This window comes from Diaphorina citri, unplaced genomic scaffold, assembly GCF_000475195.1.
Source record: "Diaphorina citri unplaced genomic scaffold, Diaci psyllid genome assembly version 1.1 scaffold184, whole genome shotgun sequence".
In the NCBI taxonomy this organism is placed as follows: Eukaryota; Metazoa; Arthropoda; class Insecta; order Hemiptera; family Psyllidae; genus Diaphorina; species Diaphorina citri.
The window spans coordinates 1-20,988 of record NW_007377621.1 but is presented as its reverse complement, the minus strand read 5'-3'; the positions used below and the strand labels follow the sequence as shown (position 1 = coordinate 20,988).

The 20,988-nt window shown below is 39.4% G+C and overlaps 2 protein-coding genes and 2 long non-coding RNA genes across 5 annotated transcripts; 3 read left to right on the top strand and 1 right to left on the bottom strand.

Annotated features, from left to right (window-relative positions):
* Positions 1-3,653: 3,653 nt before the first annotated feature.
* On the top strand, positions 3,654-20,754 carry LOC103505600 (annexin B9; the record flags this gene model as incomplete). Its single annotated transcript, XM_008469946.3, is given in 6 exon segments — positions 3,654-3,931; positions 4,353-4,557; positions 5,033-5,112; positions 5,983-6,055; positions 6,525-6,698; positions 20,573-20,754. Coding segments are annotated over 6 exon segments (960 nt in total), but the record flags the coding sequence as incomplete, so codon positions are not given.
* LOC113465935 lies at positions 7,041-8,184 on the top strand. The gene is made up of 2 exons (XR_003390506.1): positions 7,041-7,249; positions 8,110-8,184. It is a non-coding gene; the product is annotated as an uncharacterized LOC113465935 (long non-coding RNA).
* LOC113465934 lies at positions 9,096-10,414 on the top strand. The gene is made up of 2 exons (XR_003390505.1): positions 9,096-9,199; positions 10,268-10,414. It is a non-coding gene; the product is annotated as an uncharacterized LOC113465934 (long non-coding RNA).
* LOC103505598 (regulator of G-protein signaling loco) lies at positions 15,104-17,345 on the bottom strand. 2 transcript variants are annotated; one of them, XM_026820904.1, is made up of 3 exons: positions 17,259-17,345; positions 16,227-16,344; positions 15,104-15,490 (listed from the first exon to the last, which is right to left on the bottom strand). In XM_026820904.1, exons 1-3 carry the CDS (start codon positions 17,274-17,276, stop codon positions 15,387-15,389), a joined length of 240 nt encoding a protein of 79 aa, XP_026676705.1. In that variant the 5' UTR covers positions 17,277-17,345; the 3' UTR covers positions 15,104-15,386. The 2 variants fall into 2 exon arrangements, with proteins under 2 accessions (XP_026676705.1, XP_026676703.1); XM_026820902.1 differs by lacking the exon at positions 17,259-17,345 and adding an exon at positions 16,803-16,886.
* Positions 20,755-20,988: the final 234 nt, after the last annotated feature.

Here is a 20,988-nt window from a genome sequence, read left to right as displayed (position 1 = left end):
ACCCATTTGCAACTCCTCCATTGTGTGGAATGAGTAGAATGGTACTCATCTTGATTCTTGCTTATTCTGTGATTCTGGCACATGAAGAACAGTACGTGCAGTGGTATACTATAGCAGTCACATCTTATTCTACGTACACGGATGGATGTATATTATCATCTGACGATAATGGTTTACTCAATACAATACAAAATCAAGAACTGATGACTCCTGTAATTACGTTCAAATCAATCCACATACGGACGATTGCCTTTAAATAGAGAGAACCTATAATATTCTACAATGTCCAATTTGGAAATGGATACAATTTTGTTCTCAATGATAGAACTGACTGTAAAGTCTACAATCCAAGAAGTCAAGAACATCTGCTTATTCCCCCGGGGTGACTGGACTATGCAAAAGATGGTTCTAAATTGATCGAGATTTCTAAAGCGAACAATCCAAGAAGTCAAGAACATCTGCTTATTCCCCCGGGGTGACTGGACTATGCAAAAGATGGTTCTAAATTGATCGAGATTTCTAACAAGTGGATAATGAGATTAAGCTAACCAAAATCAACATTGACTGGCGACACTTTTGACATAATATACAATTTCTGGTCCAATTAAATTATTGCAATGCTTGAAATCAGGACATGATTATCAAATCAGATTCAGTTGCATAGCTAAAATGTATACTGATCTCTTACTAAGTTTCAATAATACTCTGTACTTCTTCATAATGTATTGATGGCACATGTTTCAATCTCAGTAGCTAAGTACACATTGGATCCAGATGTTCACGTCTTCAAACTACAAATTTAGAAATACTCAAGATACGTGCCATCTAGGCTCGGAGATAATATCACCAATGAATTGAAAACAATATTCCTGATAGAGCAGTAGGTACCTACAGTGACGTTAATTGCACTGTCAACATGGCATTTAAAGAAAATGACTCGTGACTATTACACTTCTGACGATTCAGGACCTTACCATAATTTTAATGTGAGTACGTACCTAATTGATAGTTGCTAGAAACACGACAACCTATGTCAGGTCGTGAACATAAAACAACGTAGGTACCCACAGGGTGTTCAACCCCAAAGTACCCCATAGGAAATTAACCCGTAAAATCAGTTTTTTGCCCCATAAAAGTCCCCAATACACTTTTCGAGTCCACTAAGCATTGTCTCTTTTGGAACTTTTAATTTTAGCACATAATTGAGGAGCTGGGTGCAAAAAGGGAAATATGGATTTTTGCCCTTTTTGCGTAAAACGGTTTTTTGAATAGAACGTGGTGCGCTCTATCTTCCAGCGTTTGAACTGCAGTGATAACTTTTTTTTTCGATGAGTTACAGCGTTTTTTGTAAACATACTTTTCAAGGATTTACCGAGATGAAAAATTGAAAACTTTAAAGTTAAATATCTCAGTTTGATGATTTTCATTTATTGCCCTTTTTGCACCTAGCTCCTCAATTATGTACCTACTACCTGCAATTAACTTATCAGTTATCAGTAAAGTGTTTAAAATGTCCTTTGGTTATCAGAGTCAGTCAACAAACAGGTACAAAGTACCTATGTGGTCATCACAGTGGCCAAGTAAACATTAGGTACCTAATACGTCATAGCTACCTACCGGTATTAAGAAAGTACCTACTAAAGAATTCCAGTGAATTGGGTAACACATTTTGTGAACATGGTGGAATTACCTTTAATTACCTTGATATCAAATGTATAGTGCATAGGTATTAATCATAATAATATTACGATTATTTGGTTAAATCAATACAGATCATTGTTCTGTTTTCAAGCCTGTCGCGAGCCTAGTTAGCTTGGAAGGTAGCGCGTCTGCCTTGTAAGCGCTAGGCCACGGGTTCGATTCCCATTCGGGGCGAACTTTATCCGAAACAGACAAGGTTGCCTCGGAATGGCTTTCTCCTATCCTGATGTCTTCCTTTTCTCGATTTCGGGACGATAAGATCTCCGTTGTTACAGGTCCCTCTCTCAAACCTCTCCTGATGAAAAAGTGAAAGCTCCTATTTTAGCCTGTCAGAAAAAGAAAAATTCACGAAACATTGCATAACATAGTAGGTAGTAGGAAATTAGGAATGTGATATTGACGGAACTCAAATAAATAATGAAGAAAATAAAAGTAAATATGTAAGTAAACCTGCAGTCCCGGTATTGATGATTTGCGCACAACGTAGTAAATATCAAGGTTATACAATATAATATACATACAATAGGTAAATACATTGTAGGGGAAGGGTGGGCAAAACGGACACCTTAAGGGAAATCATATGTAGTTGTGTGGGAACGAGATATTTACGCAAAATTCCAGGTCTACAAGTGAAATTTGCGCAAACATCAGATCAAAACAAAGTAAAAAATGCGCAAACATCGTGTACACACTTGACGATCGGTTGAAAGACCAAGTAGGAAGACATTGCAGTAGCATGTATTCGGGGTTTTAGGTACATTTAATTTTATTATCAATCCATCATCATCATCATCACTGATCAAAGCAGATTCTGGAACTAGTCAGTCAGTCAGTTGTTAGTTAGTCACCGTCATGCTTCCTGTGTTTCCAATTAGCCTGCACTCCGGATTTCCCCGGAATTGCTTATATCTAAATATAACTAGGTGCATAGGTTCTGATTGGCTTCCGCATTGATTCAATGTTCACAATAAAAATATTCAGAAGGGAAAAAAATCACATAGGAGTATTTATCTATCTAAAAATAACTAGGTGCATAGGTTCTGATTGGCTTCCGCATTGATTCAATGTTCACAATAAAAATATTCAGAAGGGAAAAAAATTCCATAGGAGTATTTATAGACTGATCCTGATTGAGTAGAGATTTTAGAAAATTGGAGAAAACGTGAACCCAATAACGTCAAAATAAATTTGATTAACCCTCAAAACGAATTTATGATTACTAACAACACTAACCTAACAATCCTAACAAAACACACGTAGAGATTTTAGAAAATTGGAGAAAACGTGAACCCAATAACGTCAAAATAAATTTGATTAACCCTCAAAACGAATTTATGATTACTAGCAACACTAACCTAACAATCCTAACAAAACACATCATTTGACCCCAGTCCGACCTGGGTTTTCTGTTACAGAGCCAACAGAGCCAATGAGCACTGAGCCAACAGTGGCAACCAGTGTGAGCTACTGAGCCAACACTGGCAACTATATTGAGCCAATGAGCCAACACAAAACACACCATTTGACCCCAGTCCGACCTGGGTTTTCTGTTACAGAGCCAATGAGCACTGAGCCAACAGTGGCAACCAGTGTGAGCCACTGAGCCAACACTGGCAACTATATTGAGCCAATGAGCCAACAACAGAACTATCTTTGTCATCTTTCCTCCAATAGTAACTGTAGAGTGCTGTGAGCTACTGAGCCAACACTACTAGCACTAGTGGGTTGTGAGCCACCTAGCCAACACTTGCCACTAGGGAGCAACACTAAGCCATCACTAGCAGCAGTGAGCCAACAACAGAACTATCTTTGTCATCTATCCTCCAATAGTAACTGTAGAGTGCTGTGAGCTACTGAGCCAACACTAAGCCATCACCACTAGCACTAGTGGGTTGTGAGCCACCTAGCCAACACTTGCCACTAGGGAGCAACACTAAGCCATCACTAGCAATCAACTAGTAGCTTGTGAGCCAACGCTAGCGCTATGGGCGAGCAGCAGTACTGTAGATTTGACTCTAGCTTAGGCTCAACGTATCGATGTTTGTTTCAGCAGTGTCTCCCAACCGTGGTCCCCGCCGATCCCTTCGACCCCAATGGGGACGCTGAAGTCCTGAGGGCCGCCATGAAAGGGTTTGGAACGGATGAGCAGCCTATTATTGACGTCCTGGCTAAACGGTCGAACCAGCAGCGACAGGAGATCGCCGACGCTTTCAAGACGCTCTTTGGAAAGGTATGTATGATGTTACTGTTACAGCTTACTTAAGCCGGGGTTGTGATGGTACGCTTTCAAGCCGATCGCTCTTTGGAAAGGACGTGTTTGTTGTTGCTGTTATTTTAACACCTTACCTTAAGCTGGGGGTGTGATGATATTGAGAGGGTTTACCTGGCTTGTTTTGGACCACATACATACATGGATGATCAAATATAACATCGTGCGGACTTGACCTTGTTCTTTTAATGCCATGTAAATCCTAGTCTAGTTTTGAGCTTTGTTTCTTTCTAATCTAATAAATTGGCAGAAAAAATGGTTGTCGAAAATTCCTCTTTGTTCAGGAAGAATCTTTCGATCCTGCCGTAACCACGAAGTTGCTGTACCAACGTAGATAATTAGGCATCTGCCTCAATGTTCTATCCATTGTCTGCCCCACCAGGACTTGATCGACGATTTGAAAAGCGAGCTGGGCGGAAATTTCGAGGACGCCATTGTTGCTCTGATGACCCCTTTACCAGAACTGTATGCCAAGGAGTTACATGATGCCATGAGTGGGGTTGGTACGGATGAGGAGGCATTAGTAGAAATCCTCAGCACTCTCAGCAACTACGGGATTCGGACCATTGCCGAAGTGTACGAGAAGAGTAAGTGAACTAGAATCGGAACTAGCTACCGGCGCGGGCGTGTAAGAAGTCAAGATGAAGCTGTCATCACACATGTGAAGACTAGTCAAAGTGTGAGTGGTCAGCATAAAGGCGACGTAAAACTCTTAAAGGTATAAAGAAAAATAGTTTGACTTATTTTGTCTAACCAGTAGTCTTATTTTATACCTCTCGACTTTGTAAATTCTATTGGTTCAGTTCGCTACATTGACCAATAGGTCTACAGTCTTATTATAACTCTACTCGTATGTTGGTCCAAATTTGGTGTATTTTTTGGACATTTTGCAAGCATCTGCGCTTGCACCAAAGTTCATGCCAACATCAAACCTGGGGTGATTCATTTCAGAAAATTGTTTTCCCTCAAAGGGAGGAAGAAATGGTAACAGAACATGAAATGTATGAGTAGTAAGTCAGTTGAAGTGATTGATATTGATGCAAACTGTTTGTATTCTTTCAGTGTATGAGTCTTCATTGGAGGACGACTTGAAGAGCGAAGCTTCAGGAGGTTTCAAGAGATTACTTGTGTCTTTAGTTCAGGTAAGTGTTGAGGGTCTTCACCAAATAGGGGTAGATTTCTTACAAATTACATTAGTAAATGGGTTCTTCAAATTAAATTGATCCTTTGGACAAGGTAAACATGTACCTACCCTTTACAAATGGAGTGTGCTTGAGGGCTTTTACTTGTGTCTTTAGTTCAGGTAAGTGTTGAGGGTCTTCACCGAATAGGGGTAGATTTCTTACAAATTTCATTAGTAAATGGGTTCTTCAAATTAAATTGATCCTTTGGACAAGGTAAACATGTACCTACCTACCCTTTACAAATGGAGTGTGCTTGAGGGCTTGTACTTGTGTCTTTAGTTCAGGTAAGTGTTGAGGGTCTTCACCGAATAGGGGTAGATTTCTTACAAATTTCATTAGTAAATGGGTTCTTTAAATTAAATTGATCCTTTGGACAAGGTAAACATGTACCTACCCTTTACAAATGGAGTGTGCTTGAGGGCTTGGAAATCTACATATACTTTTCAATCTCACTCTGAAGAGTGAAGTCAAGGTATAAGAAGACAAAGAAGAGCCAATGCGGATTTCACGTTAAAGGGACTTTACAGTCCTATCTCGGCAGGATAAACAAGGTTTAAATTTCTTTTATGGACGAACTGTCTACATATACTTTTCAATCTCACTCTGAAGAGTGAAGTCAAGGTATAAGAAGACAAAGAAGAGCCAATGCGGATTTCACGTTAAAGGAACTTTTCAGTGTAAAGGGACTTTACAGTCCTATCTCGGCAGGATAAACAAGGTTTAAATTTCTTTTATGGACGAACTTGAAACTTTGTTTCGAGAGGCAGTTGGTTATTAAGTTATTATACTTTGGTTCTTTCTTCTGATTTGGAACCATTTTGATTTCAGGGCAACCGAGATGAAGATGATGAAGTGGATGCAGATGCTGCTAGAGCTGACGCCCAGAAACTGCTTGATGCAGGTAAGTAGCTAGGAGGACAAGGGTTTGAATCCTGTCTGAGGCGGAGAATTTTATCCTCCAACTTCTTTTCCCATGGATAAGGGAGATTTCGTTTTTTTTTATGCCATCCGGAGTTAGCAGAACTTCAGTTTGTTGTTGTTGTTGTTGTTGTTGTTGTTGTTGTTGGTGTTGGTGGTGGTGTTCGTGTTATTGTTGGTGTTGTAGTAGCGACGGTCCCTCAATCAGACATCATCATCCTTCTCAGCTTCCTTGGTTGCTAGATCTAGGAGGGTTAGGGTGGTGGTTTAGCCGGCCAATTGAAGATTGAAGAGATGATTCTCTGGGATTCCCTTAGTTGGCCATCCAAGTTGTCCCGGTGGACTTACACTTTTCTAAAGCTTGATCCCTTTATTGATGAAAACTCTTTTAGCTGGTCATGTCTACATTAGAAAGAAGTATTAATACGGAATCAAAAACGTTTCAATTCCAGGAGTGGAATCGTTTGGTACAGACGAATCCACGTTCAACGCCATTCTGGTACAACGTTCCTACCAGCAGCTCCGTCAGGTGTTCAAGGCATATGAGAAACTAGCTGGCCATGATATTGAGGAAGCCATCAAGAGCGAAACCTCGGGCAGTTTGGAAGACGGATATCTGTCGATAGGTAAGATGAAAATGCCGGAAAAGCTCAAAACTCCGTTTTGTAATAGGCTGGGCGTCGCGTCTTTTCGAATTCTTGACGTTTGTGCGCCTCCCGGCATGCTTGATATGTCCCAGAAGTTCTGCACGGCAACACTTTATCTTTTTTTCAATTTTGATTCGTCCTAAAAATGGGAAGAAAGAAAACAGGTCCGTGGCATGTATCTTATAGATCTCCATTAGATTTGGACCACAGGGGGCCTTTGGGGTCACCGAACAGTACATTTTCTGAATAAGCTCTACACTAGTTAAACAGTGGTTCAGTAACTTGTACAAATTCAGTTCGTTCAAACTTTGTCTGTTCAGGACGACACCTCTGGGGACTACAAACGACTCTTAGTGGCTTTGGTCTCATAATAACTCTCACACGTTCCAAGTTTGATATTGCACACACATACCTAACCATCTCAAAACTAGAAGTTACTAGCAAAACTTGCAACGTAACTGCTCCTGGCTAAACGGTCGAACCAGCAGCGACAGGAGATCGCCGACGCTTTCAAGACGCTCTTTGGAAAGGTATGTATGATGTTACTGTTTTAACAGCTTACTTAAGCCGGGGTTGTGATGGTACGCTTTCAAGCCGATCGCTCTTTGGAAAGGACGTGTTTTTTGTTGCTGTTATTTTAACACCTTACCTTAAGCTGGGGGTGTGATGATATTGAGAGGATTTACCTGGCGTGTTCTGGACCACATACATACACGGGTTTTAACAGCTTACTTAAGCCGGGGTTGTGATGGTACGCTTTCAAGCCGATCGCTCTTTGGAAAGGACGTGTTTTTTGTTGCTGTTAGTTTAACACCTTACCTTAAGCTGGGGGTGTGATGATATTGAGAGGGTTTACCTGGCGTGTTCTGGACCACATACATACATGGATGATCAACTATAACTATAACATCGTGCGAACTTGACCTTGTTCTTTTAATTAAAGCCATGTAAATCCTAGTCTAGTTTTGAGTAGTTTTGAGCTTTGTTTCTTTCTAATCTAATAAATTGGCAGAAAAAATGGTTGTCGGATAGATATATCAAGAGGGTTCTTGCCTTCTGAATGACTTCAAATATGATCAACTATAACTATAACATCGTGCGGACTCGACCTTGTTCTTTTAATGCCATGTAAATCCTAGTCTAGTTTTGAGCTTTGTTTCTTTCTAATCTAATGAATTGTCAGAAAAAATGGTTGTCGGATAGATATATCAAGAGGCTTCTTGCCTTTTGAATGACTTGAAATGTTCACGACATTATTCTGGACTTTCTAGAAAATTCTTCTTTGTTCAGGAAGAATCTTTCGATCCTGCCGTAACCACGAAGTTGCTGTACCATAACGTAGATAATTAGGCATCTATCCCAATGTTCTATCCATTGTCTGCCCCACCAGGACTTGATCGATGATTTGAAAAGCGAGTTGGGCGGAAATTTCGAGGACGCCATTGTTGCTCTGATGACCCCCTCATACGTTTCTGCGCAGTTCTTTCTGCTCCTCCGCTAGCGCGCTTGCATACTGGCGCTATCTAGCGGACGAAAATAGCAACTGCGTTAAGTCTGACGTCACACATCTTCATTAGAACGGAAAATAAAAATTGAATTTTCGATCGTTTACAGTTATTATTTCGGAGTTTTGACCTCAGATTTGGATTTTTCCCAACTTTTTACATAGGAATCGACCATTTATTCATAATTTTTACCCATTTGCAACTCCTCCATTCACGAAACATTGCATAACATAGTAGGTAGTAGGAAATTAGGAATGTGATATTGACGGAACTCAAATAAATAATGAAGAAAATAAAAGTAAATATGTAAGTAAACCTGCAGTCCCGGTATTGATGATTTGCGCACAACGTAGTAAATATCAAGGTTATACAATATAATATACATACAATAGGTAAATACATCAATACTAGTCTGTGAACATAGCCATGAAAGGGAATGATGAAAATAATAGTGGGTTTCGATTTTAAGAGGGAACTGCCTTTGTAATAGTTATGTTGGTGGGATTCAAACTCACGCCCTGTCATTTACCAGGTGAACGCTTTACCATTAAGGGTCGAATTTTAAAACCGGATTACCTTTTAGGGGCGGTTAGGCTTAGAGTGTTCGGAGAGGTTTTAAGATTTTTTTTTAAATTACTTTCAGTTCCTATCTTAGTTAGTCAAACTAATTGTCCAACATTACTTTCCCACATAGAATAGCTCTCCTAGAAGCTAATCCTGACCAGGATTAAATGATAATCCGAGTTTAAAATTCGGCCCTAAGTCACCGAGGCAAATGTCAATTTATACTGATACCGATTTTTTTCCCCGGACGAACTTGAAACTTTGTTTCGAGAGGCAGTTGGTTATTAAGTTATTATACTTTGGTTCTTTCTTCTGATTTGGAACCATTTTGATTTCAGGGCAACCGAGATGAAGATGATGAAGTGGATGCAGATGCTGCTAGAGCTGACGCCCAGAAACTGCTTGATGCAGGTAAGTAGCTAGGAGGACAAGGGTTTGAATCCTGTCTGAGGCGGAGAATTTTATCCTCCAACTTCTTTTCCCATGGATAAGGGAGATTTCGTTTTTTTTTATGCCATCCGGAGTTAGCAGAACTTCAGTTTGTTGTTGTTGTTGTTGTTGTTGTTGTTGTTGTTGGTGTTGGTGGTGGTGTTCGTGTTATTGTTGGTGTTGTAGTAGCGACGGTCCCTCAATCAGACATCATCATCCTTCTCAGCTTCCTTGGTTGCTAGATCTAGGAGGGTTAGGGTGGTGGTTTAGCCGGCCAATTGAAGATTGAAGAGATGATTCTCTGGGATTCCCTTAGTTGGCCATCCAAGTTGTCCCGGTGGACTTAAGATTCCGTTTTTTTTATGCCATCCGGAGTTGGCAGAACTTCAGTTGTTGTTGTTGTTGTTGTTGTTGGTGGTGTTGTAGTAGCGTTGGTCCCTCAATCAGATACCATCATCCTTCTCAGCTTCCTTGGTTGCTAGGTCCAGGAGGGTGAGGGTGGTGGTTTAGCCGGCCAATTGAAGATTGAAGAGATGATTGTTGTCATGTCTTTCTCTGGGATTCCCTTAGTTGGCCATCCAAGTTGTCCCGGTGGACTTGCACTTTTCTAAAGCTTGATCCCTTTATTGATGAAAACTCTTTTAGCTGGTCATGTAACATTGCATAACATAGTAGGTAGTAGGAAATTAGGAATGTGATATTGACGGAACTCAAATAAATAATGAAGAAAATAAAAGTAAATAGGTAAACCTGCATGCAGTCCCGGTATTGATGATTTGCGCACAACCACAACGTAGTAAATATCAAGGTTATACAATATAATATACATACAATAGGTAAATACATTGTACAATTTAGTAGTACCTATACAATGTACGGTATTCAAACATATGTACATGGGAGAAAAGTTTCTAAAGAAGACAGTGTACAGGAACTAAAAAGGATCGGCGCGAACGCTCTACTGTCCGCCGCGCCGTAGTGTTAAACAGCCTAAAAGGAGGGAAAAAGAGAGGAAGTATTAATACGAAATCAAAAACGTTTCAATTCCAGGAGTGGAATCGTTTGGTACAGACGAATCCACGTTCAACGCCATTCTGGTAGAACGTTCCTACCAGCAGCTCCGTCAAGTGTTCAAGGCATATGAGAAACTAGCAGGTCATGATATTGAGGAAGCCATCAAGAGCGAAACTTCGGGCAGTTTGGAAGACGGATATCTGTCGATAGGTAAGAGATGTGGCAAAATGGCAAAGCGGTCAAAAGTATTGGTTCTGAGAAGTATTAGGTAAAGACCTCAGCGAATCACTTCGTTCAATGGAAGTTACTCGTATGCATCTGGGTAAATTTTTTGACGAATCCTTCGTAAATTGAGAAAATAAGGTCCAAATTGGGAAAAGGTGCCTTTGGAAAGGAGGATTTCAAGAGACTTCTTATAGCCTTACTTTAAGCGGGAGGTAAAACCAACAGAACTAAACCCACAGGCTGGGATTTGTGAATCATAAAACCTTCGTTTCTGTTCATATTCTGCGATCTAAAATCTAAGCATATTTTGCTGTCATTGAAAAGCGGAAAACAATTGGAAGATGATAACTATTTTCAAAAACTTGGAAAAGCGGACATTGATTGTTAGCCAAGTGTTTAACAAAATCTCTTTAGGGATGTGCTATTCATCTCGTTTTTAGCTATATCCCCTTTTTTATATTTTTTTCTTAACATAAGGATTTCAAGAGACTTCTTATAGCCTTACTTTAAGCGGGAGGTAAAACCAACAGAACTAAACCCACAGGCTGGGATTTGTGAATCATATAAAACCTTTGTTTCTGTTCATATTCTGCGATCTAAAATCTAAGCATGTTTTGCTGTCATTGAAAAGCGGAAAACAATTGGAAGATGATAACTATTTTCAAAAACTTGGAAAAGCGGACTTTGTTAGCCAAGTGTTTTACAAAATCTCTTTAGGGATGTGCTATTCATCTCGTTTTTAGCTATATCCCCTTTTTTATATTTTTTCTTACATAGTTTACATGATAAATATTAGATATTTATTATGAATTTATTCTTCTACACATATTTTTTGCCATTTGTTCTTGCTTCTTTAGATTATCTTAGTTTTATCATCTACATAATTATATTTATATTAATTTATTTTATAATCGAGCACAGCTTTTTTTATTCTTCTCCATTGTTCTCTTCTGCAGCTTTCTTTCTTTGGATATGGCTTCTCTAGATTTCCCTTAGCCAAACGCTTCTAAATACTTATTTGCAATACATCCAGCACCTTTACTTATTAACAATAATCTACATACCTATTTGAGACTGGAATAACGGTGTAAGTCGCAAAAGTTTTGACTTTTCTTCTTTGCAAGTTTGTCGCACCATAAATCATAACTATCGAATTCTTGAACCGGAACAATTTGTGCGATTTTGATGAAATGGACAGAGGGAACTATAACTGCTAAGGTCTTATCGTCCCAAAATCGAAGAGAGGAAGACAGGATAGGAGAAAGCCAGCCGTTTCAAGAACGAACCTTATCCGTTCAGGATAAAATCCGCCCCGGGCGGGAATCAAACCCGCGGCCTAGCGCTTAGAAGGCAGACGCGCTACCAACCAAGCTAACTAGGCTGGCAGCGTTCCTCTAATTGCTTGGCCGGTACTTGTTTAGAAGTCACGTCAATGGAAAATTGGTACTAAAAGGAGCTGTCACAAATGAGCTGTAACCGGTGTTATGGGGTTAGGTTAAAGGCAAGAGGGAGCTTTCACAATTTGAGCAAAGCTGACCAGTGTTTTCATAGGGTTATGTTAAACACAAAAAGGAGCTTTCTTTTCCACTGTCGTGGCTTCTGAATAATTACCGCGGCCTAGTATATTACACAATATTGCCGTTTTATTTTCACAGGGGGATGCCACAGAAGGCACAGGTGCCGTGTTGCTGGGACTAACCATTGGTAATAATTAAAATCAGATAAAAATAAATAAATTATTCTTATCAAGGTAATAATAATTGGTAATAATAATGATAATTAGAACCCCTCTCATACCAAGTCTACAAGTGATTATCCATATTATGTATTCCATGAATTTCAATTTAACAATTTGAGTTTAACTTGGTTCAAGATCAACTCTTGGACTCTTGATTAGTGATGGGCATCATCGATTATGCATAATCGATTATTTAAATAATCGTAATCGTATTCGATTGTAAAAAATAATCAAAAAGGTAATCGATTATGAAAAATAATCGAAATTAAAATAATAATAATAATCATTTATGGCTTCATTTTTCAATATTTATGCTTTTAAATCCACTTTCCCAACCTCTTTGAGAATCTTTGGCAGCGGATATCTTTGGAACTAGTTTTCTTTGTTGTTGCCTGAAATAATATTAATAATCGATTGATCGATTATGAAAAATATTCGTAATCGATTAATAATCGAGACTGCCCATCACTACTATTGATTAGACTTGACTTACTTTATCATGGACACTCGTTGCTATGTTGAAAGCCCGGAAGAGGACATTTTACAGACAAGTTCGGTATATTTTTTTTAATGTAATATTTGTGTAACGTTTCGTTTTCGTAACCTTCGGCCTTCGCGAGTATCTCAAATAATCGAAATTAAAAAAAAAAAAAAAAAATCATTTATGGCTTCATTTTTCAATATTTATGCTTTTAAATCCACTTTCCCAACATCTTTGAGAATCTTTGGCAGCGGATATCTTTGGAACTAATGACTTTTTTTTTTACTGCCGGTCACATTGATGAAGTCATCTAATGTACTAACGGTTTTTTTCCTAACAAATAACAGTTTTCTTTGTTGTTGCCTCAAATAATATTAATCATCGATTGATCGATTATGAAAAATATTCGTAATCGATTAATAATCGAAACTGCCCATCACTACTATTGATTAGACTTACTTTATCATGGACACTCGTTGCTATGTTGAAAGCCCAGAAGAGGACATTTTACAGACAAATTCGGTATATTTTTTTAAATGTAATATCTGTGTAACGTTTCGTTTTCGTAACCTTCGGCCTTCGCGAGTTCTTCTGTCTTTTTTCTGTGTACTATTACTGTCTACCGCGGCTGTTCTACTACCTAACCTCTTCTGGGCTTTCAAGATAGCAACGAGTGTCCACGATAAAGTAAGTCTAATTAATTAATGTATTGACCGTTACAGTCAAGAATACGTAAGATTTAAAGGTTTATACATTTACATCTTGGACTATGTAATCTGATGGTTTGATTATCTGTTGGTTTTACCTCCCGCTTAAAGTAAGGCTATAAGAAGTCTCTTGAAATCCGCATTACATTCGCTCTATAAAAAACAAAAAGGGAATAAAAAAATCGGTATCAGTATAAATTGACATTTGCCTCGGTGACTTGATGGTAAAGCGTTCACCTGGTAAATCACAGGGCGTGAGTTTGAATCCCACCAACATGACTTTATTACAAAGGCAGTTCCCTCTTAAAATCGAAACCCACTATTATTTTCATCATTCCCTTTCATGGCTATGTTCACAGACTAGTATTGACCAACACCCAATACATACCTACATGTACATAAATATGTATTCGAATAGGTAACCCCTATCCAGGGCCGTATTTCGCTTTCATGGCTATGTTCACAGACTAGTATTGACCAACACCCAATACATACCTACATGTACATAAATATGTATTCGAATAGGTAACCCCAGGGCCGTATTTAGACTAAAGAAAGTTTGGTGAGCTTTCGGGAATACTCAGATTCCCATCATCAGACCAAGATCGCGAGAGAGGTGTTGACTCTACGAGCGCTAGAGTTGAAGACTCTCGCGATCTTGGTCTGATGATGGGAACCTGAGTATTCCCGAAAGCTCACCAAACTTTCTTTAGTTGAATGTCGCATCTCAATTGTCTTTTAAATTTTTATTTCAATCTGATTGGTTACTATGAATCAGAAATCTAAAATTGACCAATCAGATTGTTTGATTTCATTTGGATTAAATTTATTCTCAAAATGTGAACCCAGGCATTAAACTGATCGAGTTTTGAATAAATACATACCTATTACCTAAACATTTTCTGCGTACATAAAATGTTCGATTTGTCAATTTATGTATAAAAATTAAAAATAAAAGCGTGTATATCTGATACAAAAGGAAGAAAAAAGTTTTGGAAGAAAAAATTTCGAACTTAAATTTATATGTATAAAGAGAAACATTTCAAAAGCCATTGTTACAAAATTAAAGAAAAGCAGGGTTAAAAAATTTAGCATTCCAAAATTTTTCAGTGGTTAAAGCTCATGATTTTATACATTAAGGGAAAAAATTTCGAACTTAAATTTATATGTATAAAGAGAAACATTTCAAAAGCCATTGTTACAAAATTAAAGAAAAGCAGGGTTAAAAATTTTACATTCCAAAATTTGTCCGTGGTTAAAGCTCATGATTTTATACATTAAGAAAAAATATTATGTTGTCAGAGAATAAACAAGAATTGTTTGAAAATAAATATAAAAATCAGTCCTATAAACATAAAAATCACTCCCTTTCTCAGAGCATAACCATTTCATAAACAATTTACAGTATCCCTTGTACCTCTAAAACCTCAGGGTTCATATGTATTATCTTATATCCCTTGTACCTCAAATGTTAGGATTCATACTATCTTATGGCATACAATTTCATTCCCTTGTACCTCTAAAACCTCAGGGTTCATATGTATTATCTTATATCCCTTGTACCTCAAATGTTATGGATTCATACTATCTTATGGTATACAATTTCACTCCCTTGTACCTCTAAAACCTCAGGGTTCATATGTATTATCTTATATCCCTTGTACCTCAAATGTTATGGATTCATACTATCTTATGGCATACAATTTCACCAGCAGGTTTTAGCGGAAATTCAAAAGGCAGCGTTAATCATGTTAGTACTTAGAAATTGGTTTGAGCGCGAGCAGTGAAAAAAGTAAAGGCCTATCAACAAAGAATTTTTCATTCAATTTTTTCGAATTAACCAATTTCCAGGTAAGTTGGATTCCAGCGAAATGGAAGGCGGAATTGTCGTTAGAGCGTTTTCCTCTGGTAACATGCCCGATAACCATAACGAAATCGATAATATAGTCAGAATATGGCAATTGTTCGTTATCGGAATATGGTTATCGTTATGGGGGGAGAATGCTATTTACTTACTTTGAGGAAGTCGGGAAGTTCGAAATTGATTTCGGTGCCTCTTTGGTCCTCCAAGCGACATCTTTGGGCCCTCTTCAGTCCTTCGTAGATCACTGAAAATCATACAAAAGGGAGATATGTTTTTAAAATGAAAATTTGGAGATAAAAACAAACTTTCCTCATCCTAACAGTAAGTATCAAGTAATGTAAAAAGAAGTCCCGATTTTAAAAACGGGAGAGCATGGTTAGCGCCCTTGCTTGCCATGCAGAAAGTCCCGCGTTCGATGCCCAGCATCAACGAAAAAATTTGCCTTCGTACCTATTTCGATTGCAAATATTTCAAAGAGTTATTTTCTGGTTGACCCAGCACCTAAATGGGAAGTATTGTGTCTCTTCTCGTCCATTTGATGAGAGGCATACTACAGGATGGACATGTGTAGCAGTTATTTCATTGCTCATTTTAAAAATGGGAGAGCACGGTTAGGCCAGTGGTAACGCCCTTGCTTGCCATGCAGAAAGTCCCGCGTTCGATGCCCAGCATCAACGAAAAAATTTGCCTTCGTACCTATTTCGATTGCAAATATTTCAAAGAGTTATTTTCTGGTTGACCCAGCACCTAAATAAGAAGTATTGCGTCTCTTCTCGTCCATTTGATGAGAGGCATACTACAGGATGGACATGTGTAGCAGTTATTTCATTGCTTCGAAATAAAATCTTTTCGTCCATGTGATGAGAGGCATACTACAGGATGGACATGCTACGACACAGACCACAGGAGTCTGTAACTGTGGGATGGGCGTGCTACGATGCAGATCACACGAGTCTAATATGACAGTTCTCTATTCTTACCCTCACTCTCTGAGCGACCTTCTAGTTTGACTCCAGGCTTGAGTTTGGCAATCAGGGGCGGTAACTTGCTGATACTCGGCTTTCTATCTGCCCCACTGGCCTTCTTCTTCTGCCGGTCCTGGGAAATTAAAAACACACTGACTCGTGAGCACACGGATATTACAAAATATTATTATATGTAAAAAAAAAAAAAAGGTTTCTCGTGGTTTGCCACGGAAAAATGACCAAAGAAATGAACAATTAGAAAATATTATAGAAAGAATAATAGCGCTTATTTACTGTTCGCATGGGACTGAAAAGTCCCTTTACTCCAGCAGTAAGCTACTAATATTATTGTGGTCAAATTCTCAAACTATATTGAGGATAAAATTCCATACCTTGGCTGTGATTGAACTCACGCCCTCCTGTTTACCGTCTTGACCACTACACCACCAAGGCAGGTGGTGTATTGAAGAGACACTCAGTTTCACCATAAATGTACATGTCATGATTTAGATTTAACATTTTAGGTAAATAATTTTACTCTGTTTTTTGGCCTTTTGGCCAAAAATAATTTAGGTAAATAATTTTACTCACTCTTTGTTTTTCCACCATGACGGAATCTCGCCTGAGAAATCTGCCTAGTATTCCGGACGAATGTTCCGAACCCCAATCATCAGACTGGAAATGAAGCAAAACAACCGCGTTACTCTATAGAACTATGTACATAGGGAATTTTCCCAATGTTATTGATAAGATTGAGGCCTGAGATACTTATCTGATTTTGTACTTTTATGAAACAACTGCTACATTGGACGCATGTGGTCTGTGTCGTAGCATGCCCATCCCGTAGTATGCCTCTCATCAGATGGGCGAGAAGAGGCACAATACTCCCCATTTAGGTGCTGGGTCAACACGAGAACACCAGAAAGTAACCCGTTGAAATATTTGCAATCGAAAAACGAGTACAAATTTTTGTCGATGGAGGGATTCGAACCCGGGACCTTCTGCATGGATTTAGATTTAACTTTTTAGGTAAATAATTCTACTCACTCTTTGTTTTTCCACCATGACGGAATCTCGTCTGAGAAATCTGCCCAGTATTCCAGACGAATGTTCCGAACCCCAATCATCAGACTGGAAATCAAGCAAAACAACCGCGTTACTATAGAATGGAGCAGTTGCAAATGGGAAAAATTATAAATAAATGGTCGATTCCTATGTAAAAAGTTGGGAAAAATCCAAATCTGAGGTCAAAACTCCGAAAAAACAACTGTAAAAGTTCGAAAATTCAATTTTTATAATGAAAAAGTTGAAATATTTGTGACGTCAGACTTAACGCAGTTGCTATTTTTGTCCGCTAGGTAGCGCCACTATGCAAGCACGCTAGCGGAGGAGCAGAAAGAAATGCGCAGAAACGTATGCGCACAAACACATTAATGCGTTGCCTGCGAGGGAGCTTTGCTCGGGACATTTGATGTGACGTCATCGAAGAAACGTATGCGCACAAACACATTAATGCGTTGCCTGCAAGGGAGCTTTGCTCGGGACATTTGATGTGACGTCATCGCCTACGGGAGCGTATGCCGTGACGTCAAAGTTTACGATTTACCGGTATTTTTTAAATCGATTTATCTCGGGATCTAGAAGTTGTAGGAGACAAAGAAAAATTCCGTTGGTCCTCATTTTTCCCGCTCTATGACTTTTAAACATCACCCAAGTAAGCGCAACTGATCTATTATTGCTGCTAATCCTAAATAGGCTGAACGAAAAAATGAATGAAAAATCAGGAGGGAAAAATTAATGTAATGAGAAAAAAAAAACCGTATGTAAAATAGCATATTCAACCGTCTATTTGAAAAACTCAGAACGGTTTTACTTTCTATCATAGTATGTAAGTGTATACTATACTTGTGGAAAACTATACAATGTAATGACAAAGTACCCGAATAGCAATCGGTCTTTTATTTAGCTCGTTTGATTGCTGGTCCATAGCTCCTATATCACACCTATTCTTTTTTTGAGCTTTTACATCAAAAACGTCTCAAATGAAAAGCTCACCACTAAATTCCACATTTCTCAGCTTTTAAAAATTGCTTTACCTTGCTATTATTGCCAAGGAACACCTGGAAGGAGTTGTAGGCCAGTGCCCTCTTCTCCAATATCCCCATGACCACCTCTCGTATACTCTGGTCTGGTTTGACCTGGACCACCGCAGTCGATCTATCCGGCAATAACACCCTGCACAGCGACTGTCCAGTGGTCAAATCCCACGAGGCAAGCGAGGAGCGACTACTCGACAACGAGTCGCTACCTAGACTAGGCCGCTGACCTAGGCTAGGTTGGGAGTTGCTCCGAGGGTCGCTCCCCAGGTTCGGGTGGGAGTTGCTACCTATGCTAGGGCGAGGGACGCTGCTAGGGTCGCTAGGTCGCTCCATGTCGCGAGAAGCCTTGCGTCGGGTCCAGGGAAGTAGCGACTTGCGACGTCGCTCGTCGACGTCGGAGCGACTTTTCTTGAGCTGAAACGAGAGAGGTGAAAATATTAACTGCTGCTGCAGAAGCAGGTCGCTCCCCAGGTTCGGGTGGGAGTTGCTACCTATGCTAGGGCGAGGGACGCTGCTGGGGTCGCTAGGTCGCTCCATGTCGCGAGAGGCCTTGCGGCGTGTCCAGGGAAGTAGCGACTTGCGACGTCGCTCGTCGACGTCAGAGCGACTTTTCTTGAGCTGAAACGAGAGAGGTGAAAATATTAACTGCTGCTGCAGCAAAATTAATTTTGCCCTTTATTGCTAGATTTTTGGTCTAGCGTTTCTTAGGGTGTAGCACCTGTTGTTGACCCAAAACTTTGGGTATCACTCTAGGCTTGCACGCCGTAGGCCCCGGGTTCTTCCGACGTTTTTTGGCTTTATGTTTGAATTTCGGGGTAAACTCAGCCTCTTGAGGACAACTGAGTATATCAAAGCATTACTAAATAGCTTTGTACTTTATTCTAGAAGCGACCAGTGGTAGCATTACCAGTGTAAGAAGATTTTTGAAATAGGAAATTGACAGCAAAGACCGCACTTAGTAATGCTGTGATAAATACTGAAGTTGCGAAAAATCTCTCTGCTTTACCACAAATAATTTATGGTCAGCTCCCATGGCGTAGTGGTCACTGCAGTCAGCTCCCATGGCGTAGTGATCACTGCACTCGCCTTGCACGCGGGAGACCCGGGTTCGATTCCCGGCGGGGTCAAGAAATTTGTATCATGCAAATGATTGATTCCGTGACTGGCTGTTGCGGGGCCCACTCAGCCTCGTGAGGAAAATGAGTAGCTATGACATATAAATGCGCATAGCGACCGGTGCCAGCATGGTAGGTAAACATTGGATTTTAGGATTATTGAGATATTGGAAAAAAAAATCCTACAATGCTGCAGTGAGCACCAAAAATGTGACATAATAACACAAAGAAACTGCATTTACATAACTGAATACTTGGGCTTAAAAAATGGAATTGCTGATCGGGAACTGTGACAAATAACAACGGAGGTCTTGACGTCGCGAAATCGAAGATGGAAAAAGTATAAAAAATTTTTAAAAAAAAAAAAAATGGTTAAAAAAAAAAAAAAAAAAAAAAAAAAAAAACGTTAGGGAAATATTGACAGAGTTATTGGAAAGAGTCTGATAAAAAGACGAGAATTAAAAATTACATTAGTCACTATTGTCTTCATGTTGGTTGCGAATCAGACTCAACAACAGATTTCCAAGGATTGGGCAAAGTTTAGAATATTCCTACTGCACAAAGTTGCCCCATTTTAATCAACCTGACGAAAGCCATACTTAATGAGTAAATACTCTAAGAGCATACGAAATGGGCATGCCACGACACAGACTACGCGAGTCTAATCTAGCAACTGTTTCATTGCTACGAAATAAAAAGGGCGATGAAACACACAGTTTTTTTAGTGCAGATTTGAACAGTAGCATTTTCCCTTTAAGTTAAGGTTGCCTTACATCTCAGCCACTTTGGCCTTTTTGTGTACATTCTTATGCAGATTGATACATACGTATATTCATCGTATGGAGGTTCTATTTTTTCAAAGGATATACATATAGGGGTTGGATGGAAGAGAATGCCCTAGGCATTAATCCCGCCCCTGAGTTAGAATTTTTCAATATTTTTTTTTTATTTTCGTCCTAAAAATGGGAAGAAAGAAAACAGGTCCGTGGCATGTATATTATAGATCTCCATTAGATTTGGACCACAGGGGGCCTTTGGGGTCACCGAAACAGTACATTTTCTGAATAAGCTCTACACTAGTTAAATAGTGGTTCAGTAACTTGTACAAAGTCAGTTCGTTCAAACTTTGTCTGTTTCTCTTCCTCAGTCCGTTGTGTTCGGGACAAGAGTGCCTATCTGGCTCAGCGATTGGAGAACGCCATGGCTGGTATGGGCACTAATGATAGAACCCTAATCCGAATTATCGTGACCCGGTCCGAGATCGATCTGGGGGACATCAAGCAAGATTATCTGAAGATGTATGAGACTACCTTGGAGGAGAGAATTAAGGTAAGAAATGAGGAGGAGCGAAGGCGATGGGTTTGGAGTATTCAACGCGAGCAATAGCCTGAGTTAAGCAGTTTGCTTGTTTCCTCATGGGCAGTGACAGATTTGCAGCAGTTGGGCTGTCTCCACATGCAAAAAAAGTACCCTTGGGTATATTTGAGGACTTGTTGAATACTCGAACCCACAACCCACGTATTGCACAAGTAGTCTACGTCTTGCTTTACTGCATGAAACCCC